Source organism: Melospiza georgiana, chromosome 23 (assembly GCF_028018845.1).
Source record: "Melospiza georgiana isolate bMelGeo1 chromosome 23, bMelGeo1.pri, whole genome shotgun sequence".
Classification (NCBI taxonomy): domain Eukaryota; kingdom Metazoa; phylum Chordata; class Aves; order Passeriformes; family Passerellidae; genus Melospiza; species Melospiza georgiana.
The window spans coordinates 4,544,933-4,569,553 of NC_080452.1; the positions used below are offsets into that span (position 1 = coordinate 4,544,933).

At 57.0% G+C, this 24,621-nt stretch overlaps 1 protein-coding gene across 1 annotated transcript; it reads right to left on the minus strand.

The window, feature by feature from the left end:
- On the minus strand, positions 1–16,274 carry CSRP1 (cysteine and glycine rich protein 1). The gene is made up of 6 exons (XM_058039845.1): positions 16,142–16,274; positions 9,098–9,210; positions 4,199–4,367; positions 3,109–3,235; positions 970–1,063; positions 1–384 (listed from the first exon to the last, which is right to left on the minus strand). Exons 2-6 carry the CDS (start codon positions 9,207–9,209, stop codon positions 308–310), a joined length of 579 nt encoding a protein of 192 aa, XP_057895828.1. The 5' UTR covers position 9,210; positions 16,142–16,274; the 3' UTR covers positions 1–307.
- Between the last annotated feature and the right edge of the window lie 8,347 nt (positions 16,275–24,621).

The following is a 24,621-nucleotide window of genomic DNA, read 5'->3' on the forward strand; positions in this document are numbered from 1 at the left end:
TCTGATGTCGCTGATGTTTTATTGCTTGCTCGGTGTCACGGCTGAGCACGGGACGGGCGGGACTCGGGCACCGGGGCCTCTCTGCAGAGCCAGGGAGTGCCCCCCCCGTGCCCCCTGCCCCAGCAGGACCCCACGGGGACAAGGCTGGCACCCCCCGGCTGTGGGGAGCGCCGGGGCAGGGCAGGAGGGGCTGGTGCTGCCAAGCAGCGGTGGCAGGGGGTGACAGGGGGTGACAGGGGGCACTCACTGCGGCGTGGGGCGGGCGGCACAGGACAGCCCTGGCGAGGGCAGGGCTCAGCCCTGGGGCTCACTGCGAGTGGATCAGTGCCCCGGCGCCCTGCCCGAAGCCAAAGCCCTTGGGACCGAAGTTCTTGGCGTAACAACCTGCACAGGATGGAAGGGAGACACGGGTGAGGCTGGCACAGGTCCCTCCAAGGGGCACACCCTGCCTGGCCACGGCAAGGTTTGCCAGATTTGTTGGGCAAACAGAGGCCCTGGCTCAGCAGGAAATTCCCCAGCTCTGTGGCTGGCACAGTCTGTCCTGAAAGCAGCTGCTGGGCCACCCCTTCCCAGCCTCCATCCATCCCCCTTGGTCCTTCCACCCCTTCCCAACCTCCATCCATCCCCCTGAGTTCTTTCACCCCTTCCCAGCCTCCATCCATCCCCCTGGGTCCTTTCACCCCTTCCCAGCCTCCATCCATCCCCCTGGGTCCTTTCACCCCTTCCCAACCTCCATCCATCCCCCTGGGTCCTTTCACCCCTTCCTAGCCTCCATCCATCCCCCTGGGTCCTTTCACCCCTTCCCAACCTCCATCCATCCCCCTGGGTCCTTTCACCCCTTCCCAGCCTCCATCCACCCCCCTGGGTCCTTTCACCCCCACCCCTTCCCAACCTCCATCCATCCCCCTGGGTCCTGTCCCCCCCAGCCCTCAGAGCCCAGGAGAAGCCAGCAGGGAAGGTGGGGCTCACCTTTGCAGTAGATCTCCCCATCTTTGTCTGCCAGGGTGGTGGACTCCAGGCTCTTGCCACACTTGGCACAGCGGAAGCAGGACTTGTGCCAGGACTGTGGGACAGGAGCAGAGCCCAGTCAGAGCCCAGGGACAGCACAGCCAGGCTCTGGTACCAGCCAGGCTCCCTGCCCTGCTGCTGATCCAAAGGGGGTGGCAAAGAGCTCTGAACAGGATGAAAGCTTTTCCCTGGAAAGCACTCCCAGTCCCACAGGGAAAATACAGAGAGGAAACATCAGGTGTGGGCACTGCTCCTGTGCTGATCTGGCTGTGGAGACCTTTTTGCCAACACTAAGAAGTCACTTGTGCAGTAATTTCTACAATAATTTCTCCCCTCTTTGGGGACTGCATTCTCTTAACCAGTGAGATAAATCCCCCCATTGTCCAGCTGAAACCCACGACTGGGGTGGCAGCAGGGATGGGACAACTGCCCCACGCAACCACAGCTCCAAGGAAGGCAGAAAACAGAGAGGAAAAATGCCAAAACCAGACAGTGTTTAAAAATAACCCCCCATGGTTCCAGCAGTCCCCTGGAGATAAATGAGCTCACAGCCTTCAGGCAGACCTTAAGTAGCCAGAGCTGCTCACCGAGGAATTTAAACAAACACTTGGGAAAACATGAAACCTTTTTTGGAAGAAAATGTGAAATTCATGGGCTGGAGGAGGAGGTATGGGATGCAGTCATCCAGCAAACATTAGCACATGAAATACATGCTCTGGAATCCTCTGTGGGTCTACTTTGATGTAATTGCTTCACCAGCTTTGGTTCTCAGTAAACATTGGGGCCAGAAGCTGACCGGGAAGCCCAGATCATGGTTTTAAGGGTAAATTCAGCTCCTGACCCTGGGCTGGCCCCCAACGTGTCCATCACAAGCCAGCTGGGGGGTGATGATGCTGAGGGGCCCCTTCCTTCTGTTGACCCCCTCCTTGTTCTGGGGACACAGGACAAGCACAAAGCCCCAGGAGGACAGAGCCCAGCCAGGCCAGGGAGTGAAGCCTCATCACAAGGGAGGCTGTCCCAGCATGGCCACCCTGTCCCCATGGCACAAAGCCTGGCAGCCTGGCCTGGTGTCCCTGACAGGCCCTGCATGTGCCTGACCTTGTGGGGAGGGCAGCTCCAGGCAGGGGCCTCATCTGGGGTCCCAGGGCTGGCAGGGCAGAAGGGATCCCCAGGCCTTGCAGAGGAGCTGGGCTGGCACCAGGTCACAGCTTGGGGTGCAAAGAACCCTGGTGAAGGGATGAGCTTGGCACAGGGGGTGCCAGGGCTGTGACAGAGACCTTCACACCAAACCTGAGCTGACCCAGCCCCACCAGAACAGCCCCAGGACCATCCACCAAACCCATGGCCCCACTCCAGCACCCTGCCCGAGCTGTGGGCAGTGCTGACCACTGGAATTCACTGCCTGCCCCAAAGCCTGGCCACAGCATCCTGGCCTGTGGCACAGAGGGGAGAAAGAGGCACCTTTCAGTGACCAGGGACACTGGCCATGGCACATGTCACTGCTCACCCTCCCAGCACATCACACAGGATGTCCACTGTGGCCTCTGCTGAGCAGGGACAGAAATATTTAACATAAAATGTATTTGTCTCCCATCTACCAGTCCGTGAGAGCTGCAGCCTGGACAGCCTGGCTTCCAGGCATGCCAACATCTCCTCTTGGTGCCAGGCTTCCAGGTGAACATGGTATTAGAGCCAAGCTCAGCCCTGGCTGAGGGCAGGTCCGGACCCCCTCTGAAGTGTCCTTGCCATGCAGCACGCTGTGCCCCATGCCCACCATCCCTGTGACCCCCATCCCCGTGCCCCCCATCCCTATTTCCCCATCCCTGTGACCCCCATCCCCGTGCCCCCCATCCCTATTTCCCCATCCCATGCCCCCAATCCCCATGCCCCCCAATCCCCGTGCCCCCCATCCCTATTTCCCCATGTCCCCCAATCCCCATGCCCCCCATCCCTATTTCCCCATCCCCGTGCCCCCATCCTGTGCCCCCCATCCCTGTGCCCCCCATCCCTATTTCCCCATCCCCGTGCCCCCATCCTGTGCCCCCCATCCCTGTGCCCCCCATCCCCGTGCCCCCATCCTGTGCCCCCCATCCCCGTTACCTTCCCAGCTCCGATGACCTTCTCGGCCGCGTACACGGCCTGCCCACAGCGGGGGCACCCGTCAGATCCTCCCACCTTCTGGGCCATCCTGGCTGCGTTGGGGTTCATGGGTCGGTGGGGCTGGCCCCTGTGGGTGGCAGGGAGCTCATGATCAGGGATGCAAGGTGGATCCCAAATCCCAGCCCAGTTTGTAAGGGGACTTCCAGAACAGTGAGCCCCATGGAAAGTTCAGCCTGGGGGAGGGAGTGGGCAGTGTGCTCAGGCAATGGGGACATGTGCCATCCCATCCCAGCCACCAAACAGGCTCAGTGGGATTCCCTGGAGCAGCAGAGGGGCCAGGCAGCCCATGGACACTGCTGGGAGCTCAGCAAAGGCTGCACCACAGCCAAGCACCACAGCACAGGTGTAGGGAGAAGGTGCCCACAGCCCCAGTGTCGAAAACTGTAGCCATGATATTTTCTGAAAAATCCTTTCCTTAGGATTTTTTCTCCTGAGAAGCTGAGAGGCATCAGGAACAACACGTAAACAATGATTATCTGCTGCTGTGGAATCCAACAGGTGGATCTGTGATTGGTCTCATGTGGTTGTTTCTAATTAATGGCCAATCACAGTCCAGCTGTATGGACTGTCTCGGTCAGCCTTTGTTATTCATTCTTCTTCTGTTCTTAGCTAGCCTTCTGATGAAATCCTTTCTTCTAGTCTTTTAGTATAGTTTTAATATATCATAAAATAATAAATCAAGCCTTCTGAAACATGGAGTCAGATCCTCATCTCTTCCCTCATCCTGGGACCCCTGTGAACACGGTCACAGGGAACTTCCAGAACAGTGAGCCCCATGGAAAGTTCAGCCTGGGGGCTGTGTGCTGGGAGGGCTGGGCAGTGTGCTCAGGCAATGGGGACATGTCCCATCCCATCCCACCCCACACACCAAACAGGGCTCAGTGGGATTCCCTGGAGCAGCAGAGGGGCCAGGCAGCCCATGGACACTGCTGGGAGCTCAGCACAGGCTGTACCACAGCCAAGCACCACGGGACAGGTGTGGGGAGAAGGCGCCCACAGCCCCAGTGTGGAAAACAAGGCTCCAACTCACTCTTCATATTTGATTCCCAGGGACTCTCCCCTGTCCGTGCTCAGGGTCCCAGCTCCCTGCCCGTAGCCGTAGCCCTTGGGGCCGTACTTCTTCCCGTAGCAGGATTTGCAGTAGATCTCCTCACCGTGCACGGCCACGGTGGTGCTGTCCAAGTTCTTCTTACAGACCACTGGAACAGAGGGGAGGGAGTGGCATCAGCCTGCTCCTGCAGAGCTCCTAATGAGCTGGGGAAAACAAGCCCTCACAGGGACAGGAGAGCTTCAAGGAGCAGGGAGAGCCTCGCCAGGATCCAGCTGCAGGGAGCACATGCAAACCAGGCAGATAAGGATCACAACAAGAGCGGTGTCTGGCTTTAAAAGGAAGCAACCATCAAAGCCAACAGCGTGATACCAAGGGAAGGAAAGCTCCCTTAACCCTCTGGGCGCTGCTCTCCTGCAGCTGCATTGAAACCATGGGGGTGAATTTTCCCTAGGAATCACTGGGGATGGATGTCCTAGCCCCACGCCTGATCCACTGCAAATCCACAGCAGGAAGCACTTGGGGCAGAGAAATGTGAGCAAATGTGGTTTTGATGGTGTTTGGATGGACCAAGAGCCATCCCAGAGCAGCCCTGTGGCCATTGCCACACCCGAGGCACTGCAAGGGCTTCACACATTGGGCACAGTCACCTGTCCAGAGCTGAAAGGCTCCCCTGACACCCCAGCCCTGGGTCTGGAGTGGGCATGGGGGGTCTCAGGTGAGGAACACTAACCCAGCCGGGTGTTTGAGCCCTGGGGGTCAATGTGGGATGCAAGATGGGACTGGAGGAGATGGCAGCCAGGCTCAGGGGCCCTGCTGAGCCCACCCAGAGCTTGAGCTTGAGCTTGGTGCTGGGCTCAGGCCTTCTCTTGATTTTTAGGTTTCCATAGAATCACAGACTGGTTTGGGTTGGAAGGGATCTTCAATTCGGATTATCTGATTCCAACCCTCTGCCATGGACACTTTCCACTATCCCAGGTTGCTGCAAGCCCTATCCAAGCTGGTCTTGAACACTTCCAAGGATGGAACAGCCACAGCTGCTCTGGGAAGCAATGTTCCACCACCCTGAGTAAAGAATTACTTCCTTATATCTAATCTAAACTTTCTCCCTTATATCTAATCTAGATTGTTCCTCTTTCAGTTTTAAAACATCCCCCATTACCCAGTCATTATCTGCCTGCGTTTAAAGTCACTCTGCCTCTCTTTTATAACCCCCATAATGTCCTGGCGTACCAGCTCCTGTCCCAGCTCTGCCCACAGCTGCCCCGTTCCTTCCCAGCCCTTCTGAAACCCTCTGTGTTGTGAGTAGAACAGCTGCCCATTTTTTTAAGAGTTCATAGGTTGGGATAGTTGCTGCCAGGGTGGAGTTCTAACTGTTTGTTGTTGTAATTACCTTTTTCGTTAACTACCTGTCGTTATGGTTAAGAATTCCCCCTTTTGTTGGGTGGCACCTGCTGCTTCCAGGAGGATGGCACTGGATGGTGAAGAGCAGGGGACATTGGGGCTGGCATGCAAATGAAGAAACCCCTCACCAAACCTAGCAAAAACCCCTAAAAACAACGAGCCAACACGGAATTGATGGATCAAAGTGATGTCTACACGTGAGGAACACAATCCAGTATCCACTAAGACCCTTTTTACCTCTCACCCAACCCTAAAGATGTTGGCTGGACAGGGGACCTCAAATGTCAAACCAAAAAATTGGGACTCTCCTGATGCTCTGGTGAGGATGGAAACCCAGCTCTGCCTGCAGACACAGCTGCACTCTTCCTCCTCTTCCATGCCCCTCCTGGGAGCAGCAGCGGCAGCATAAGCGTGACCGGTCGGTTCATCCCACGGGAGCTGATTTTTAACAAAGGCATTAAAAAGCAGAAGGATCTCCTGCCCTGTTTATTTCACTCTGCCAGGCAGAGCAGGCCCCAGCACCCAGGCTGCAGGTGCTGCCCCGTGTCCCTGTGCCCTGTGCAGGGTGGCACCCCTGGGGCAGAGCCTGCAGCGCTGGCAGCCAGCCCCACACACATCCAGCTGCAGCTGCCACAGCTCCCCCAGCCTGCTCTCCACGCCTTAAATGTCGAGGCTTCCAGAAGCTTCTGGGCCAGCAGAGCAGCTCCTGGGCCTTTCCCAATATCACAGGAATGCAAACAGAGCAGAGTTCTCCCCTTGGAGCAGCACAAACTGAGCGGGGGCAGAAGGCAGCCCTTGCATGACTAAATACAGCCAGGAGAAGAACCCTGTGTGCCTCTGCTGGGCCAAGGAGGAGGAAAGGGAAGCATCTCCTGCCATCTAAGGAGGCTCTGGCAGAGTCCTCCCCTGGCTACATGCCCTGACCACAGCAGGAGCTGGGATGGAGAACAGATCCCTGCTGGGAGAGATCAGAGCAGGGAACTGACTGCAAAGCTGCTCCTGGGCTGCTCCTGGGCTCCCTGCACTGCCCTTCGGTGGCACTGCTCAGCCACACCATCGGGAAGGAATTTGGGCACTTTGGCTGGCATTTCAAAGGGGTTTGTGTGAGCTTTGCCCGGGGGCAGCAGTGAATGGTCTCGGTGGGATCCGGATGGATTTGGAGCTCCAGCCCAGCCTTTCACAGTCCCTCATCTGTACTCTCAGAGCTTTGAGAGGCAACAGAAAAATTTCTTACCCAGCCCCCGGGTTTGTGCATTGCAGAAATTCCAGGGCACTGCACTCAGGAGTTAAGGACCCTTTGTTTTTCTAAGAGCAGCTGAGCTGCTCCCAAAACAATTAAACAAGAGCTGCCTCTGCTTTCCAAGGCCATGGGGCTCATTCCAGCTCGTTTCTGCTGCACTACCCAGGCAGCTGGACCACGGCCAGGAGTCAATCACCAAGCTGCTCCCTGAGCTCTAATGCACTGTGGTAGGCTTGGCTCCTTTTAGATGATGTTTTTGGCAGATCTGGTTGAAGTATTTGTTATTCTCCCCTAAAGATAATGGTTTTAAGTTCCTTGATGGGGCCCAAATGCAGCACTGGGGAACAGGCTGGGAATGCAGGAGCTCAGGAGCACCATCCACAGCCTGGGAACAGATTGGGAACAGTGGGCAGCAGGGTGGGCTGGCACACGAGGCACAGCCAGGACAGGCAGAGCTGCTGGGTACATGTGGAATGGCAAAACAAATGCCTGCCAAGCACAGGGACAGCAGCCCTGAGCCCAGGACCCCTCCCCGGGCATTTGCTTCCACGATCACACACGGGGCACCTTCCTCCCCTCTCTGGCTGTGTATTCCCTCCTGGAAGAAATGCCTTGGACCTCATTCCATGGCTCTGGAGGCCTGCCCAGCATCCCATGGCATTTCCCTGACAAACAGCTGTGTGCACAGGGGGTGAGGGCAGCACTCCCACCCTCCTTATCTGAGGCTAAAGCACAAACAGGATTTCCTTCTGCAGAGCAGCTGCCATACAAACCCAGCCTGTCGCCCTCATCCTGCCCAGGAAACGCCTCAACAACTCCCTCTGAGCCCTTCCAGCCAAAGCAGGTTTGCAGCCTGGAAACTGCCCCAGATGGGAGCTCCTGGCCCTGCTGCAGGGAGCACAGGCACAGCAGCAGCTCCTGTGCCAGCTGTGCCAGCTGCGCCCAGCCAGGCTGGACAGGTCCTGCAGCCAGGCTGGGTGGGCACAGGGGCACCACAGGGATCATCCCATGAGGGCCCTGGAGTTTCCTGCTGGAAGGGATCAGCTCCAGAGTGTGCCTTGTTTCCAGATGCCACCTCTGCTTGCTGCCCCCATGGCAAAGACCCCATCTGTGCCCCTGCTGTGATGGGATGCTGAGGGGCACTGGGAGCAGCTGAGGGGACATTAAACCTCAGTGGGGCCCTGCTGCAAGGCCAGCCTGGAGATGCACTTCTGCTGCTCAGTGACAGATCAATGTCTCAAGGAGCCATCACAGACACAGACAACATGTGTGCTCCTGTCCACGGGATTCCAGAGAGGTTTGGGTGGGAAGGGACCTTAAAACTCATCTTGTCCTACCCCTGCCATGGGCAGGGACACCTTCCACCAGCCCAGGCTGCTCCATGCCCCATCTCCTGTAGGCACAGGAGAACCACTGGTTCTGATAGGTGACAGTCTCCAGGGACAGAGGACAGTGATCTGGTACCACACAGGCTGTGGACACTGCTCACTTTTGAATCGAACCTCTTGTGGCCCCTCTGGATTCCCCAGGTTTAAGGAGCTGCTCTCAGCCCTGCAACACCACCAGCTATGGGATCCCCAAAGGCAGGGAGGGGGTCTGGGGATTGCAGCAGGACCCCAGCAGCATCTGTAAGATCCTGCAGAGGGGGCAGAGGAAGGGGCTCAGCACTGCATCACCTGCAGCCAGGTCCTGCCCTGCTGCCCCTCCCCAGAGGTGGCACTTGGGTCCAAACACAGCCCAGAGACACCCTCAGTGACAGGGGATCTGCAGACAGGCTGGGGTGATGCTTCAGCACTGCTCAGGAGGCTTTCCATCAGCACCAGGGCCAGGACAGGATCTCCTCCCCATTACCCCTCAGACATGAGGAGATTCCATGGCAGCTCCCCAGGCTCAGCCACCTTTAGCGTGGCACAGGCACAGAGCAGGCCAGAGGCAGCCCCTCCTGCAGCACTGCATGGCATGTGCCACCTCCTGCCCTGCCCTACCACCACTGCTGGGACCCTCCTGCCACCCCCTGGCTCCTGCTGCAGTCCTGAACATCTGGACACAGAGCAGGGGCCAGGGAAGGGAAGGGAAGGGAAGGGAAGGGAAGGGAAGGGAAGGGGAAGGGAAGGGGAAGGGAAGGGGAAGGGAAGGGGAAGGGAAGGGGAAGGGAAGGGGAAGGGAAGGGGAAGGGAAGGGGAAGGGAAGGGGAAGGGAAGGGGAAGGGAAGGGGAAGGGGAAGGGAAGGTACTCACTGCACAAGAAGCAGGACTTGTGGAAGCTGTTGCCTTCACACTGCACCTCCTCAGCGAAGTACACGGCCTTCTGGCACACCCCACACTTCTTCCCTCCTCCCCAGTTTGGCATCCTGCAGGGGAAAGCAGAGTCAGGAGCAGGGCCAGGGCTCTGTGGGGCCGGGATGGGGCAGCCAGAGGAGGCCTGGAGCTCCAGCACCTTCCCACAGGTGCAGAGAGCACCCACAGTGTCTGCAGGGGCACACGGTGCAGGGCCTGAGATCCCCAAAGGCAGGGAAGGGCAGAAGCATTGGGACTCAGGGCCCCAGCAGTGCCAGCTGCAGCCCAGGGAGCACTGGTCCTGTCTGCCAGGGGCAGCAGAAATCCTGCCTTGGAGCTGTGGGACCTCGCAGCTCCTGGCAGTGGCAGGAAAAGGGGGGAGCAGCACAATGCTGGGACAGAGCACCCACAGAGCCACCCAGGCACCTCCCCGGGTCATGGCCCTGCTGCCACCCCTGCCATGGCCAGGGTGACTGTCACCTTGGTGCTGCAGTGACAGAGCTGCTGCTGCCCTGGACAGTGCCAGCTCCTCCTCCCTGACCAAGCTCAGGCGCTGCAGGGCAGGGCACAGCCGGGGCTGCCCCTGGCACCACCAAAGCCCAGCTCTGGCACAGCTCCCACAGCACCACCAGCTCCTGCCTGACCAGAGCCTCCCTCCCAGGCACTCCCTGCACTCTCAGTCTCCCCCAGGTCTGCAGGCAGAGTCACAGCCTGGAGAACCTGAAAGCAAGAAGACAGAGCAGGGCAAAGACCTGAGCTCCAGCCTAAGGCACCATCCAGCTCCTCAGCAGGCTGTAAATGCTTCTATTTCTCTTCTCATTCCTAAACTGTGTCTGATGAGACACCATCAAGAGGCCCCTGGATCTGCAGATAACCCCAAAATACTGTCAGCTGCTTACAGGAGCAGCAGAGCTCCAGCCCAGAGGGGCCCTGACACTTGTCAAGACCATAAACCTTGAAATATTCACACAACAAAATCCTGCAAGGAGATTCTGAGGGAGCCGGGCTCACTGAGTGTGGCCAGAGGAAGCCAAGGAGGATCAAACACCAGGGGTTGCTACAAAGACAATAAAACACTTTTTGGAGGGGCCCATGATACAAGCAAGGTCAACAGGCACAAGCTACAGCCTGAGAGGTCTCCAGGGGCCTCTTTCCATCAACACCTCTGGAATTCCATCCTGCTCCCCTCTGGGGACAGGCAGCACAAGTCACCATGTGCTTCCTGACCCCTGAGCAGCTAAAGCAGGGCAGGGGTCTCCAAAACCAAACCCCACTTTCCCAGTCCAAGATTTGCCAGCCCACCGTGTGGGTTGGATCCCATCACCCCCCTCAGCTCAGCTGTGTGGAGACGAGGGCGGGAGCAGGGTCTGCAGGGCACACCAGGAGCCCCCACTGCAGCCGGTCCTGGGTCACCTCCAGCCCCAGGCCCTGCGGCTGTCCCAGCTGGGGCGGGGGAGCTGAGCCCTGAGGGCTGGGGCTGTGCAAGCCCCAAGCAGAGATGGGAGCACCCGGGGCTCACAGGCACAGCGGGATCCCTGCACCTCCCAGGCCAGGGGGAGTGAAGACCTTCCCTGGGTGAGAGCATTTTGTCAGGAAAAGGGAAACTGATCCCAGCCTGGCCACCAGGGGAGGGTCAGAACAGACCCCACTGTACCCTGGCACAGCTCCCAGGTGCCCAGCGGGTCTCAGGGCAGGACAGACAGACAGACAGACAGAGGAGGGGAGGGCAGGGCTAGGGAGGCTGTGCTGGCCCCCGGGATGCTGGAGCGTGTCTGGGCTGTGCTCACAGCAGCTGGGAAGTCTCCTCTCCACAGGCTGGGCTCCCCACCGTGCCAAACCCCTCCCTTCCAGCCTGATCCTCCCAGTTCCAGCCTTTGGATTGCCTTAAAAGGACACAGGCTGCTCTCTCCTGCTGTTTCCCCTCCATCAGGACAGCCTGACCTGGCTCGGGAGTTTCCTTGGAGGGCAGAAACATCCAGCAGCACCCTGAGCCCTGCAGGGGCTGGGAGCTCACGGCCCCTGGGTCAGATCCCAGTCAGGAATGACAGACACATCACTGCCCCCCCAGCTGGCAGACCCCATCTCTGGGATTGCCAGCCCTGCTTGTGGGGCAGCCCAGAGCCAGGACATCACAGCTGCACCCCATGGTGTGCGAGCAGCTGCTCCCTTTGCCTCCACAGCACGTTTGTTCCCCTCAGAGCAGCAGCACTGAAGGAAGATGTGGTATTCAAACTCTCTGAATTTGGTTTGTCCTGAACACCAAGGCTACCCTGAGATCAGCAGTGGGGACACCTTCCCCTGAGCTGCTTGGAAGCCTAAAGGAGGAGAAAATCTGATTGTGAGTGAAGCTCACCTGACATTTGCCACAACAGGAGCCCCAGCCCTTTTGCTGCTGCTGATTTTCCTCAATCCAGCACGGGAAGGCTGCAGGTGCCTCCACTCAGTTTAAATGATGTGATTAAACGTGATTTGAGCAGGTGACTCTCACCATGCAGCACAAACAGAGCCCCAGCAAAGCCACATCCCAGCAAACCCTCGTGGCACACACCAGGATGGATTTTCTGAGGGCAGAGACCATGGAAATCAATCCTGGGGATCCCTGTGAGGGCTCACAGCCAGACACAGAGAAAACATGAGATAAAATTTAAGTTGCTGAGAATTCCCTGTTAATCCACAATAAACCACCCCCGTGTGCTGTGAGCCCAGCAGGCCACACACAGCCCAAATCTGTGCTACAGGCTTTCAGCAGCAGCAAAAAAAGGGATAGGAAATCCCTGCTCTGGGTGCCTGAACCTGACCAGCCACGTCCTCACAACTGCCATCCAGACAGATCCTCCCTCCCAATTCCCTGAGGAATGGCCACTCAAGATATGTCAGAGTGTTTACATCCCTTCAACATTATTTTCAGAATGCTTTGCATATTTTGCCCAATTGCAACACTTGGTCACCACAGTCACACTTCTCCAAGTCACTCTGTGCCCCGTGCAAAATAAGGAACAGGAGGTGGCAATCCCAGAGCCAATGACCTCACTGAGCACAGGCAAGGGGCTGCCAAAACAAACCAAGATTATTCTCCTTCCTCCTGCAGCTCCACAGCTCCCAGCAAACACACCCAGAGCTCTACAAACACCACTCTCAGTGCCAAGCAGGGCTTGGCCATGGAGCCACTCCATTATCCACCACAGATAAGGGAAGAGGCCCCAAACCAAGATCCCATCCTTCAGCAGCAGCTGCACCGTGGGGAGCACAGACAAGGGAGGCTTGTGCAGAACCAGCCAAGGCTGACCCCAGTTCCAGAGTGTGAGGTTGCAGCAGTCCAGCTCTCCAGCAAAGACCAGCTTGGATGGAGCCTGGAGCAACCTGAGGTGGTGGAAGGTGCTCCTGTCTATGGCAGGGGTGGCACTGGGTAACCTTTGAGGTCCTTCCAACCCAAACCTGGCTGTGGCTCTATGAAATCCAGGCTCAGGCTCACACACGTTTCAGAGGTGCTGTGTCACAGACAACTTTTATGGAAAATCCTTTCCTTAGGATTTTTCCTCCTGAGAAACTGAAAGGCCTCAGGAACAAAATGTAAATATTGATTATCTGCTGCTGTGGAATGCAACAGGTGCATCTGTGATTGGCCCATGTTGGATGTTTGTAATTAATGGCCAATCACAGTCAGCTGGATTGGACAGAGAGCCGAGCCACAAACCTTTGTTATCATTCTCTGCTCTTCTATTCTGAGCTAGCCTTCTTGTGAAATCCTTTCTTCTATTCTTTTAGTATAGTTTTAATATAATATATATCATAAAATAATAAATCAGCCTTCTGAAACATGGAGTCAGATCCTCATCTCTTCCCTCATCCTCAGACCCCTGTGAACACGGTCACAGTGCTGTGCTGCACCAGCCTGGGAGGCAGGGTAAGCCACACTGAACACCCAGGCATAAACCAGCATGGATCCAGGATGTCCTGGTGCTCTGGGATGTCAGCACTGGCTGTGAGAGGAAGCAGTGAGCTGCTGCAGCCATCAGGCAGCACAAACACACTCATCCTCTTTTTCAGTGTGCTCCTGTCGCTGCCCCCAGAGCTGACACTCAGCCCTGCCATCCTGAGAGCAGCTGGGTGGGAGCTGCTGGAGCTGAGCAGGGCCTGTGGCTGTGGGGATGCAGCTCCATGGGAGCACCTAGGGCAGGGCAGGACCTCCTGTCACTCCAGGAACATCCCTGCAGCCACCAGGATGTCAGCTCAACCATCCAACCTTCTGCTATAGCTGGACAATCTCCCTGTGTCTGTGCCCTACTAAAATCCTACAGTAATTAATGGCAGAACAATCACTTTGTGCTTGGAGATCACTGAGGAACAGCAGACTTGTACTGACCCATATAAAAAGTTCTTTTTTTCCAAATGAGAGCATTAAAACAAGTGAATGACAGAAGAGCACCATCAGTGATACACAAAATTCACTCCTAAGCATGTTCATAGCAGTCCAGGCAGAATTAATCCATGCCCTGGGCAAGGGAGAAGTCAAAGGGGAGGAAGCCACAGCAGGAGCCCCAAGCCCAGAGGTCTGAGTAGAGCCTTCCAGTTTAGAGAGCAGCTGGCATGGCCATAAAATGGGCAGAAATTTGAAGCAAGAGGGACCCAGACAGATGAGACGTGGGCAGAGCAGAGAGGAAGCAGCTCCCAGGGACAGAGCAGGGAACATCCCCTGCTCTGGGGATGTGGCACCAGGGGCTCAGCATGGGGACCTGCAGTCAGAGCCATGGGGACCCTGCCCCAGGCAGCCAGGAACTGTCCCCGAGCAGCTTCCCCATCACCTGGGCACAGGTGGGGACAGCTCTACAAGGGGCGAGCTAGAGCTGTCCCCTTGTCCCTGCTGTGTCATGGGCTGGGAGGAGCAGCAATGTGAGCAGACTCTGGGCCACCCACAGCATAAACAAGGATAAGTGAAGGTCATGTGTGACCCAGTGATGTTGAACTGGTGAGCAAGAGAACGGGGACCTGAGGCTGCTGAGCTCAGAGACATGGAAAACCACTGGGAATTACCAGGGAGAAATCACAGAACTGCCCCAGGAGATGCAGCTGGGTCACATCATGCCCCTGATGCCTCTGAGGGCTTTGCTGGGATAGGAGGGAAGAAGTCAAGAGACTGAGCTCGAGAGTGATGCTCACATGTGGCTCATCTGCTCTATGACTCCAAGAGCAGTCAGGCCTGACTCTAGCAGCAATCAAATGATTCTGCCACCAAGGCAGCCTCAGGTTGTGCAGAGCAGGGGCCTGAGAGAGGCCAGCACAGAGCTGAGCCCCCGGCCAGACAGCTCTCACAGCCACGGGCCCCTGCCTGCACACACGGCTCCCAGGCTTGGCTTACAGAGAACTCACAGAATCACCAGGCTGGAAGAGACCTTCAGATCATCCAGCCTAACCCTTGCCCTAACACCTCAACTAACCCTGGCACTGAGTGCCACATCCAGGCTTTGTTAACACACCCAGGGATGGTGACTGCACCACCTCCCCGGGCAGGCTTTATCACTCTCTTCAGAACTTCACCAGAACTTCATCACTCCCTCATAAAAAACTTTTTCCTGATATCCAACCTATATTTCCATTGGCGCAGCTTGAGATTGTGTCTCTTTAGAAGCAGGGTTCTCCATGAAATCCCAACTTGATTCAGAACAAAAGCAACAGCATTTTCAGGGGTGCTAACAAAAGCTCCTGACTCCCACAGGGATCAAGATCCATCACTGGACTGAGCCCACTTGAGCTTCCCCAAAGCCCTGAAATGCCCCAGCTGGTCGCATCCTCCCCTTGCAGGAGCAGGGGGCTGAGCTCAGACGCTCTCAGGCAGCTCTCAGGCACTGCCAACCTGCCTGGAGAGCCCTTGATCCAGGGGACAGCAGAGGCTGGCACAGAGCCCGTGCCCCACTGGAGCAGCACAGCCCTGAGCTCTTGGGAAGGGGTGAATCCTCGCCAGGGCCCAGTGCACCCTGCCAGCCTCACCCCCAGCAGAACAACTGAACATCCTGAGCTGGAACAGATCCACAAGGATCACACCCAACCCCTGCCCTGCACAGACATCCCCAAATCCCACCCTGGGCATCCCTGGCAGCGCTGCCCAAACACTCCTGGAGCTCTGGCAGCCTCGGGGCCGTGCCATTCCCTGGGGGGCCTGGGCAGTGCCAGCACCCTCTGGGGGAAGAACCTTTCCTGATACCCAGCCTGACCCTGCCCTGGCCCAGCTCCAGTCCTGTCCCATCTCACAGAGAGCAGAGATCAGAGCTGTCCCTCCGCTGCCCCTCAGGGGGAAGCTGCAGACCCCGGGGAGCTCCGATGTCAGGCTGCTCTGCTCCAGCAGGATCAGACCAAATGAGCACAGTTGCTCCTTGCAGGGCTTCTCCTCTCACCCTTCCCCAAGCTCCAGAGCCAGGAGGAGCAGCCTGGCTCAAACCCAGTCTCACCCTTACACTATTTTAACACTGGCCCTTTCTCATGCAGGCAAAGACAGAAGATCTGACACAGGAACTTGGCAGAACCCGAGGCTTTGCCCAGTGCTCCTGAACCCCCTCCCACGGGCTGAGGGCTCTGAGGCTGAAAAGCAGCGCCTGGAGCTGTGCTGGAGCCTGTGCCCAGCCCGGTGCCCAGCAGAGCAAATCTCCTCTGCGAGCCGACCCGAGCCCCCAGCAGAGCTGCCCAGGCTCCCTGGCAGTGAGCGGCACCGAGCACCGATCTGATGCAAGAGCTTTGGCTTCCGCATCCCGCCCGCCATGTGCGCGGCAGCGCGGGCAGCGCGGGGGGCTCCGTGCCCACCCCGCGGGCACACGGGGGGCTGAGCCCCTCCCAGCCCCGCACCCCCTGCGGCCGCGGGGATGTGGCACCCTCAGGACAGGGCAGGGATGGCAGGGATGGGCAGGGATGGCAGGGATGGGCAGGGATGGAGGCAGCCCCGGGCACGGCAGGGCAGGCGGAGGCGGCTCCGCTGCGCTCGGCGGGACCCGGCGGCCGCCTCGGCCCCGCACCCACCTGCGGCCGGGCCGGGCTCGGTGTCGGGCTCGGTGTCAGATCCGGGCTCGGTGCCGGTCTCGGTGCTGGGATTCGGTGTCGGAGTCGCTGCCGGTGTCGGAGCCGCCGGGGCCGGCGCCGCTCGGCGCTTTTGTCGCTGGCGGGGCAGGGCGGGCCCGGAGGGCGGCGCTGATGCCACGGACCGGGGGGGACGGCGCGGCCCGAGCGGCCCCGGCAGCTCCTGAGGCTGCCCGGGAGCCCCATCCCAGCACCCGGGCCGGGATCCTCCGGGTCAGAGCCCCGGGCTGGCTCCGGGCGGCGGGAGCGCTGCCCGATGTGTCGGCGCTGGTTTGTTCTGCTGGGCGGTTTCCTCTAAGTTAAAAGAGTTGCAAGATTGGAGAATGGACAGAGAGCGGCCCTGGGGAGAAGGAATGGGGCTGTTGGTGGATGAGAAGGACATGGGGGTGTTGGTGCATCAGAAGGACATGGGGGTGTTGGTGGATCAGAAGGACATGGGGGTGTTGGTGGATCAGAAGGACATGGGGGTGCTGGTGCATCAGAAGCTCAGCCCCAGCCCCGTGCTCTGGCCCCCCAGACCCCCCTGTGCTGGGCTGATCCCCCAGGGGGCAGCAGGGCAGGGGGGGATTCTGCCCCTGTGCCCTGCTCAGGTGAGGCCCCACCTGCAGAGCTGCCCCAGCCCTGGGCCCAGCACAGGAAGGAGCTGGAGCTGCTGGAGAGAGCCCAGAGGAGGCCACGGAGCTGCTCTGAGGGCTGGAGCCCCTCTGGGGGTGTTCACCTGGAGAAGAGGATTCTCCAGGGAAGCCTTACTGCAGCTTCTCCACAGATAAAAAGGAGTTCATAGGACTTCAGCAAGAATTGTTGTACAATATGGGTAGGTAGGCCGTGGCACAGGGTGCCCAGAGAAGCTGTGGCTGTCCCATCCCTGGAAGTGTCCAAGGCCAGGTTTGACAGGGCTTTGAGTAACCTGGGGTAGGGGAAGGTGTCCCTGGCAGGACAGGTGGGACAAGATGGGCTTTGAGGTCCCTTCCAACCAGCCCAGGCTGGGATTATGAGTCTCTCATAACAAATTGCAGAGCAGGGGATGAGGAGAGACTCTCTGGCAATGGCTCCTATGGGAACCCACCACAACAGTGCTGCTCTGGGTGCAGACAGATGGGCTGGAGAAATATGCACAGCCCCAAATTGCACAGGAAAGGCTGCAGAGGTGTTGGGAAAGCACTCCCAGCACAGCTGGAGGACAGGTGGGAGCCTGGCTCCCTGTGAAGGGAGAGCTCTGAGAAGTGAAGAGGCCAAAGCAGTGCAGGAGCAGAGACTCTGCTGCCCTTGCCTGATGTCCCACACACCCCCTGTACCCTCACACGTGTCCCTCTGAGCCCAAACATTCCCAGAGCAGCCTACAGAAAGTGTGGCTGCAGGGCTGCAAAGCTGTTTTTCCCTTTTCCTGCGTGTTTTATGCCAGGGCAGTACAGGAGCCCAGGAAGGCCCAGGACCTCATGACAGACAAAAAATTCCAAGGCTCCAGGGGATGCTGTTTGCACCCTGAAAGGCTGAGGGTGATCCATGTGTGGCCCTGCAGCCTGACCCCACCCTGAATGCTCTGCCCATGCTCAGAGCCCTGGCAGGACCCCAGTCCCAGCTGGAGTTTGGCTGTGCCCTCATGTGCTCATCCCTGCTGGATCTGCAGCTTGCCAGGGTGCAAACTCCCATTCTCCATCTTCTCCATCTCCCTGGGAAGCAGTGTCCTGGTTGTGTCCCTCTCTGGCACTCCCCTGTGCCTGTGGGATGGCACAGGCACACCCTCACAGGCACACAGGGCAGGGATGGCAGTGGGACACCCTCCCTGATCCAGCAAAGCCCACACAGCGTCAGGAAACAGGTGGCAGCAGAAATGGAAAGGATCTCCCCTTTCTTAGGCATTTTTAGTGCTCTGGAAGATTCCAAGAAGATTCCATCCATCAATGTTCTGCTCCCTGGACCTGGAGGTCACCAAAAGGCTCCCACTTCCAGGAGCAGCTGCACAGGAAGCCCCTGCAGGGGAAGTCAGGAGAATGGAACAGTTCTGCTGACTAAATGTCTTCCCACCCTGAGCTGCTGCCCTGGCAGCCCTGGGGCTCTGTGCTCCAGGAGGATCTGCCAGCCCTTGCAGCAGGTGAGGCTGGAGAGGAGCTGGATGATGCTCCAGAGCTCCTGATGGCAGTGGCCACGGGCAGGATTGCCAAGGGAGGCCATTGGCAAAGGCTCCCATTGAATTCCTCTCCCTGGGCTGGCCTTTTCTCCTTGACAAAGGGAAGAGGGAACTGAGGAGCAGGCAGCTGACACGAGGAGCTGATGGCCACTCTCTGGGGCTCAGGGACCCTTCCCCACCCCTCTCCTGAGGCACCACAGCTCGCTGGGGCAGGAGCCGGGGAGCCCAGGCTGCTGGAGCTGCTGGGATTGTGCAACTGAAACTGGCAGGAAGGGAGGAGGACTGGGAGGGCAACAAGGAGCTGCTTCCTTTGGACCTGGAAAGCTTTTGGCACCAGATCCCACAGGAATTTTACTGTGAACTCTGGGTGAAGAAATTCCTGGCACAACCAGGGCTATTTCCTCTTGTCCTGTTGCCTCCCACTTGGGAGAAGAGCCAGATCTCCACCTGGCTCCAACCGCCTGTCAGTAGTTGTAGAAAATGAGAAGGTTCCGCCTGAGCCTCCTTCTCTCCAGGCTGAGCCTCCCCAGCAGCTCCCCCAGTCACTCCTGGTGCTCCAGAGCCCTCCCCAGCTCCATTCCCTGGACAAACTCCAGCCCCTCAGTGTCTCTCTTGCTGTAAGGGCCCCAAACTGCCCCCAGGGCTGGAGGTGCCCCAGCAGTGCCAGCACAGAGGGACGGGCATTGCTCCTGCTGGCTGCACCATGGCTGGCACAAGCCAGCATGCCACTGGCCTCCTTGCCCACTTGGGCACACTGACCACTCATGTTGAGCAGCTGTCAACCAAAACATCTCCCCCTGCAGCTGCTCCTGGTGGCCATGGATCTCCCACAGGGATCCCAAGGCCGAGTAGAGCATTAGACACATCCCAGAGCTGATGCCACTGCAGCATTTGGGAATAAGCATCCTTTCCCTGGGGTTGGGAAGCCTCTGCAGATGGCTCAGAGGCTGTGTCTAAGGCAGGCTGCAGGAGGTGGTGCTGCAGATGCCAACCTTGGGCAGACCTGCCTCCTCCAGCCTCCATCCCACAGGAGCAAGGCAGGGGCTGCCAGGTTTCAGAGTTTCTCCTACTCCTATTTCTTTTCTCCAGAGGAGGCAGAGCAAGTGGATTAAAAGCTGCCTGTCAGCTTCAGAAATTGTATCCCCAATTCTACTGTGGAAATGCCATCTCTGGTCTTTGCTCTGAAGAGGCCTGAAGGGGACCAGGCTTGTGAAGGACCCTGTTGCAGAGGGAGTGGGGCCCAGGCCTGGCCCCTTCCAGCACTGGCTCAGGACGCTTTGTGTGCCCCAGGGACACTCTGAGCCCCTCAGGGAGTGCAGAGAGCTCAGAGCACTGGCTCAGGATGCTTTATGTGCCCCAGGGACACTCTGAGCCCCTCAGGGAGTGCAGAGAGCCCAGAGCACTGGCTCAGGATGCCTTGTGTGCCCCAGGGACACTCTGAGCCCCTCAGGGAGTGCAGAGAGCCCAGAGCACTGGCTCAGGATGCCTTGTGTGCCCCAGGGACACTCTGAGCCCCTCAGGGAGTGCAGAGAGCCCAGAGCACTGGCTCAGGATGCCTTGTGTGCCCCAGGGACACTCTCAGCCCCTCAGGGAGTGCAGAGAGCCCAGAGCACTGGCTCAGGATGCTTTGTGTACCCCAGGGACACTCTCAGCCCCTTCAGGGAGTGCAGAGAGCTCAGAGCACTGGCTCAGGATGCTTTGTGTGCCCCAGGGACACTCTGAGCCCCTTCAGGGAGTGCAGAGAGCCCAGAGCCATCCCAGCTCACCCCCAGTGTCTCCCCAGGGGCAGAGTGGTGTCTCTTGGGCTCTGTAACCTGGGGCTGTCCCTCACCTGCTGCAGCCTTCCCATCTCCCCAGCAGAGCCCAGGGATGCAGGAGAGCAGGAGTTTCTGTTCAGGGACTCATAGCCAGGGCAGGGTCAGTCCATTCTTCCAGGGAACAAGGGATGGAACAAGAGGAAGGGATCTCAAGTTTCCCCAGGGAAGGTTCAGGTTGGATATTAGGAAAAACTCAATAGTGCTTTGCAGCTGAGAAACTGCTCAGCACCTGCCAGCCACGTCAGGGAGGAGGAAATGTCCTGCATCCGAGCCAACAGCTGGGTGAAAATGCTCTCCTCTGATAAACATGGTTCATTAAAGTCTAATTGTATCATTAACACACCCCTCCATCCCAAAGGTACCCCCTCTCCCAAAAGTATGACTACCCCTCACTGGGGTGGTTTTTGTGACTCATCTGTAAAAGCAAAGCAACGGAATTTTACACATAAAGGCCTGCACAACTTGAGTCACTCAAGTTCCACCCAAACAGAAATAAACTGATAAAAAGTAAGTTGAGAATGGGGGAGGAGTGAGGGAAGACTCCATGGTTACTGCTGGGCTTAGTCAGTGGGCTGAACCTGCCTTCTTCCCCTTCAGGACCTGTCGGGTAAGAACTGCACTCTGTGCACATTGAACGCTTTAATTGGGGATTAGAGCTTGTCTGGGGATTGCTTTGAACACCTTTATGCAGTCAGATCCTATCAGTGACAAATCCTATCACTGACAGGTGGTAACACAGACAATTCTTGAACTATAACCTCACAGTCTTATATCAATAAAGGGATTTATTCTGTGAACTCTGAGGGTGAGCCCTTCCCCAGCACCAGCTGTCACCAGCAGGAGGGAACACACTCGGTAAGAGGAAGGACCCCTGTGGCATCAGAAAATGGGAAGAGCTGCTGGGGGCTCTCCCTAATGCTGGAGAAGGTCAGTGGCACCACCAGGATCCAGCAGGATGGCCTGGGGAGGCTCCTGATGGGACACTGACAGACTGCTCAGGCACAAGGCTTGGCTGTCCAGGGGCACTGAGACAAATTAAACACCGAGGGTGTCTTGGTTTGGAAAGACAGGAGTCTGCTAAGGAAGGCAGGAGCCTCCCCTGAAAGGGAGAGTGTAAACCTGCTCCCTCTGAATTGCTGTAAATTTTAAATTTAGGGGCTCTCGGGTAAAAAATATGGGAGCAGGAGTAACAATTTTTTATTAGAGAAGAAAATAAAAGGATAAAATTAAACAATGCAGTAAATCAAAACAACACTGACAGAGTCAGAGCCCAGCCTGACACCCTGTGGGTCAGGGTGTTGGCAGCAGTCCCATTGGAATTGTGGCTCAGCCCTCCTGCAGTGTCAGGGCTGGTTCTGCTGGAGCAGGGATCCTGGAGAAAGGTGCAGTCTCTGCCTCTGAAGATCCAGGGGAAGAAGAGGCAGCTGCTGTTCCTCTGGGCAATCCAGTGCAGAAGCTGTGCTGGTGTTCCAGAATCTCCAGATTATATCTGGGTAGGAATGCTTGGCTCCTCCCTCTGGGCTCCCATCTCCCAATGGGATGCTGTAGTTCTTATCAGCCATGCAGGGACATTCAATAGCTGTTATCAGCAGATGTCTGCCCAGTTGTGGAAGAGATCAGGAAAACTGCCCACTGAACTGAATACATCTGCCATACAGATGGCAAATAGAATCCAATTTGCTTGGCAATCCAGGACAGAGGGTCAAGTAACTCTCCCCACATTAACAGTATAGAAAATCTCTTTTCGTGTGACAGATGTGGGTGTAGCACTCGGGGACACGGGATAGTGCTGAGCATGGCAACTCTGGAGGAATGGTTGGACTCGATGGTCTTTAGAATTTTTAAAAGTTTAATAATAGGATAAAAAAGGACAATATTTCCAGTGCTGGTGTGCTTTGGACAAATGGCCAAAGAGCATGCCAAAAACCTTAAAATCATGCTCTCTATATACGGTTACTTGCTGGGGTTACATGCATATTCATTAGCTTGTACATTATTTAAATATTCCTGAGAGCTTTTGATACTGGGCTCTTCATGTTTAGCTTTCCCATCCTGACTTATCTGTATGACATCCTGAGATCAAGTCAATAAATTGTATTCCTTCCTGAGATTTCATCCTCGTTGTTTCACACTTTTCTGATAAGAGGAGTGAAGGAGCTCTTCCCCACTCTCCTCTGGTGCTCTGTCTTGTGTCACTGTTATCTTATCACTTGGACAGTCAGTCAATGGATGGTTTTGCACTGTTCTTAGTTACACAAAAGCTTTTTCACATCTTATGTTTGCTCAGGTCTATAGTACAATACGTTCATGGCACTACTGTTTCTATAAGTGATACATAGATATCATATTCATTACACTCCTGTTTCTATGAGCAATACATTACATAAAATGATGGATTATATTGTATTAACAAGCAGCTAAGAAAAGTTATAATTTGTACCATATCTAAATCCTTATGATCAATAACAGCATGCAAAAGCTAATACATAAATGTGAAAGCCAATATTATCTGGTCCTTTTTAACACTCAGGAATGCTCACACTTGAAGGTCCAGCCAAAAAGTGTCCTGGGGCAGTGAGATGGGACCAGAGGTGCCCAAAGCAGTGACCAAAACCAATCAAGGCATCACAAATATTGTTTACATCTCGAACAAATGGAGTGGTGTTCCCTGAGGGGAAGGACTCAGGGCACTGGTGCATGGGCAGTAGCCCCCTGTGGACAGGACACTTACATAGGGCCAAGCCCTGCCTTGTGAATCCCTGGCTGATGGGATTTAGCATGGAGTTTTCCAGAGAAAGCAGCTGTGCCGAAATCTGGGACAAACTCCTCCAGGTGCAGATTTCCCTGCTGCCCATGGCGTGGCCATGCAGAGGCAGCTGTGCCCTGCAGCCCACGGAGGGCACGGGAGGCAGAGATCCCCTCAGCCCTGCAGGCTGGAGCAGGGGGTGCCTGAGAGAGGCTTCGAGCCCCTGGGAAGCTCCTGCTGAGCAAGGTCCTGGAAGGGCACCACAGAGCCATGCAGGCAGGAGCCCTGTGTGCTGGAGCAGGTTTGCTGCCTTGGGAGGCCTTGGGAGCCTGTGGGGGACCCAGGCTGGAGCAGGAGGGCCTGAAGGACTGACCCTGAGGCAGAGTGACCCACCTGGCAGCAGGCTGTGGGGAGCTGATTCCCTTGGGATGGACTCCAGTTGGAGAAGTTCCTGGAGAACAATCTCCTGTGGCAGGGCCCCTGTGCTGGAGCAGGGCAAGGACTCCAACCCCTCTCCTGGAGCAGCAGCAACACTGTGGGATGAACCGACCAGAACCCAAATTCCCATCTCCCTGTGCCACTGGAGGGGGGATGAGGGAGACATTGGGAAGGAGGGAGGGCTGGGGGAAAAGTGACTGTGAGATTTGTTTGGTTTCTCATGATCCTGCCCTGATGCTGGGAGTAGTCAATTCAGTTGATACCCAAAAACTGAGGCAGTTTTGCCCATGAAGCTGAAGGGGGAGGGATCTCTCCTTGTCCTTATCTCAACCCAGGGACCCTTGGTTCCATTTTCTCTGCCCTGTCCAGGTGCAGACGGCAGGGACAGGGTTGTTCTGGTGGGTACCTGGTGTCCAACCAGGGTCAAACCACTGCACACCTCCAGGCCTGTGAGTCCACAACCTCTCTGGGCAACCTGGCCCAGTGCCCAGCCATACTTCAAGGCAAGAATTTCTTCCCAAGACCTCGCTGAAACGTGCCCTCCCTCAGCTTCAGGCAATTCCCCCTGTCCTGTCCCTGAAGGCTGCAGGGAAAAGTCCCTCTGCAGCCTCCTGGTGTCCTTCTCTGGGTGGGTACTGGGAGGCTGCTGGGATGTGTCCCCTCAGTTCTGCAAGTTCTCTCCTCAAGTCCCACCTGTTGGTCACTGGGGACACAGCAGAGTGCAGGAGCTCTGGCAGCCTGGGCCAGGTTATCAAGGAGCAGAGCAATGGAAGCCTCCTGCTGCAGAGCCAGAGGAGCTGAGGCAGCTCCAGGGGCAGAGCCAGCAGGAGGAAAGCACAGCGTGGCCTTTCCTTTGTCCTGTGCTCCCCTGTCACTTCCCTCTTGCTGCCTTTTGGCAGCCGTGACCTTCACTGGAAGTTCACCCCACATCTTCTGCAGCCACCAGAGGAGCAGCAGGAGGAAATGGCTGCAACTGGCCCTGGGATCAACCTTCCTCCCTGCAAAACCCACAGACTGGTAGAGGTTCTGGGCTGATCACCTCTGCTCTCTCCTCAGCCAGCTGCAGGGAAAGGCTGGTGCTGGCCTTGAAGAAGGAAGGCCACATTCCCAAACTCTTAAAGCTTTTCCAAATCTGTGAGGAGTTACAGCTCAGATGGGCCTTGCAGCATTTATCATTTGTCAGCCATTATACAAGGAATTCTGTGGCTGGACCAAGCAGCTCTGCTGGAGGTGATGCTGTCCCAGGAGTGTATCGTGGATGTGGTCGGATGCCTCGAGTATGGCCCCTCTCTGG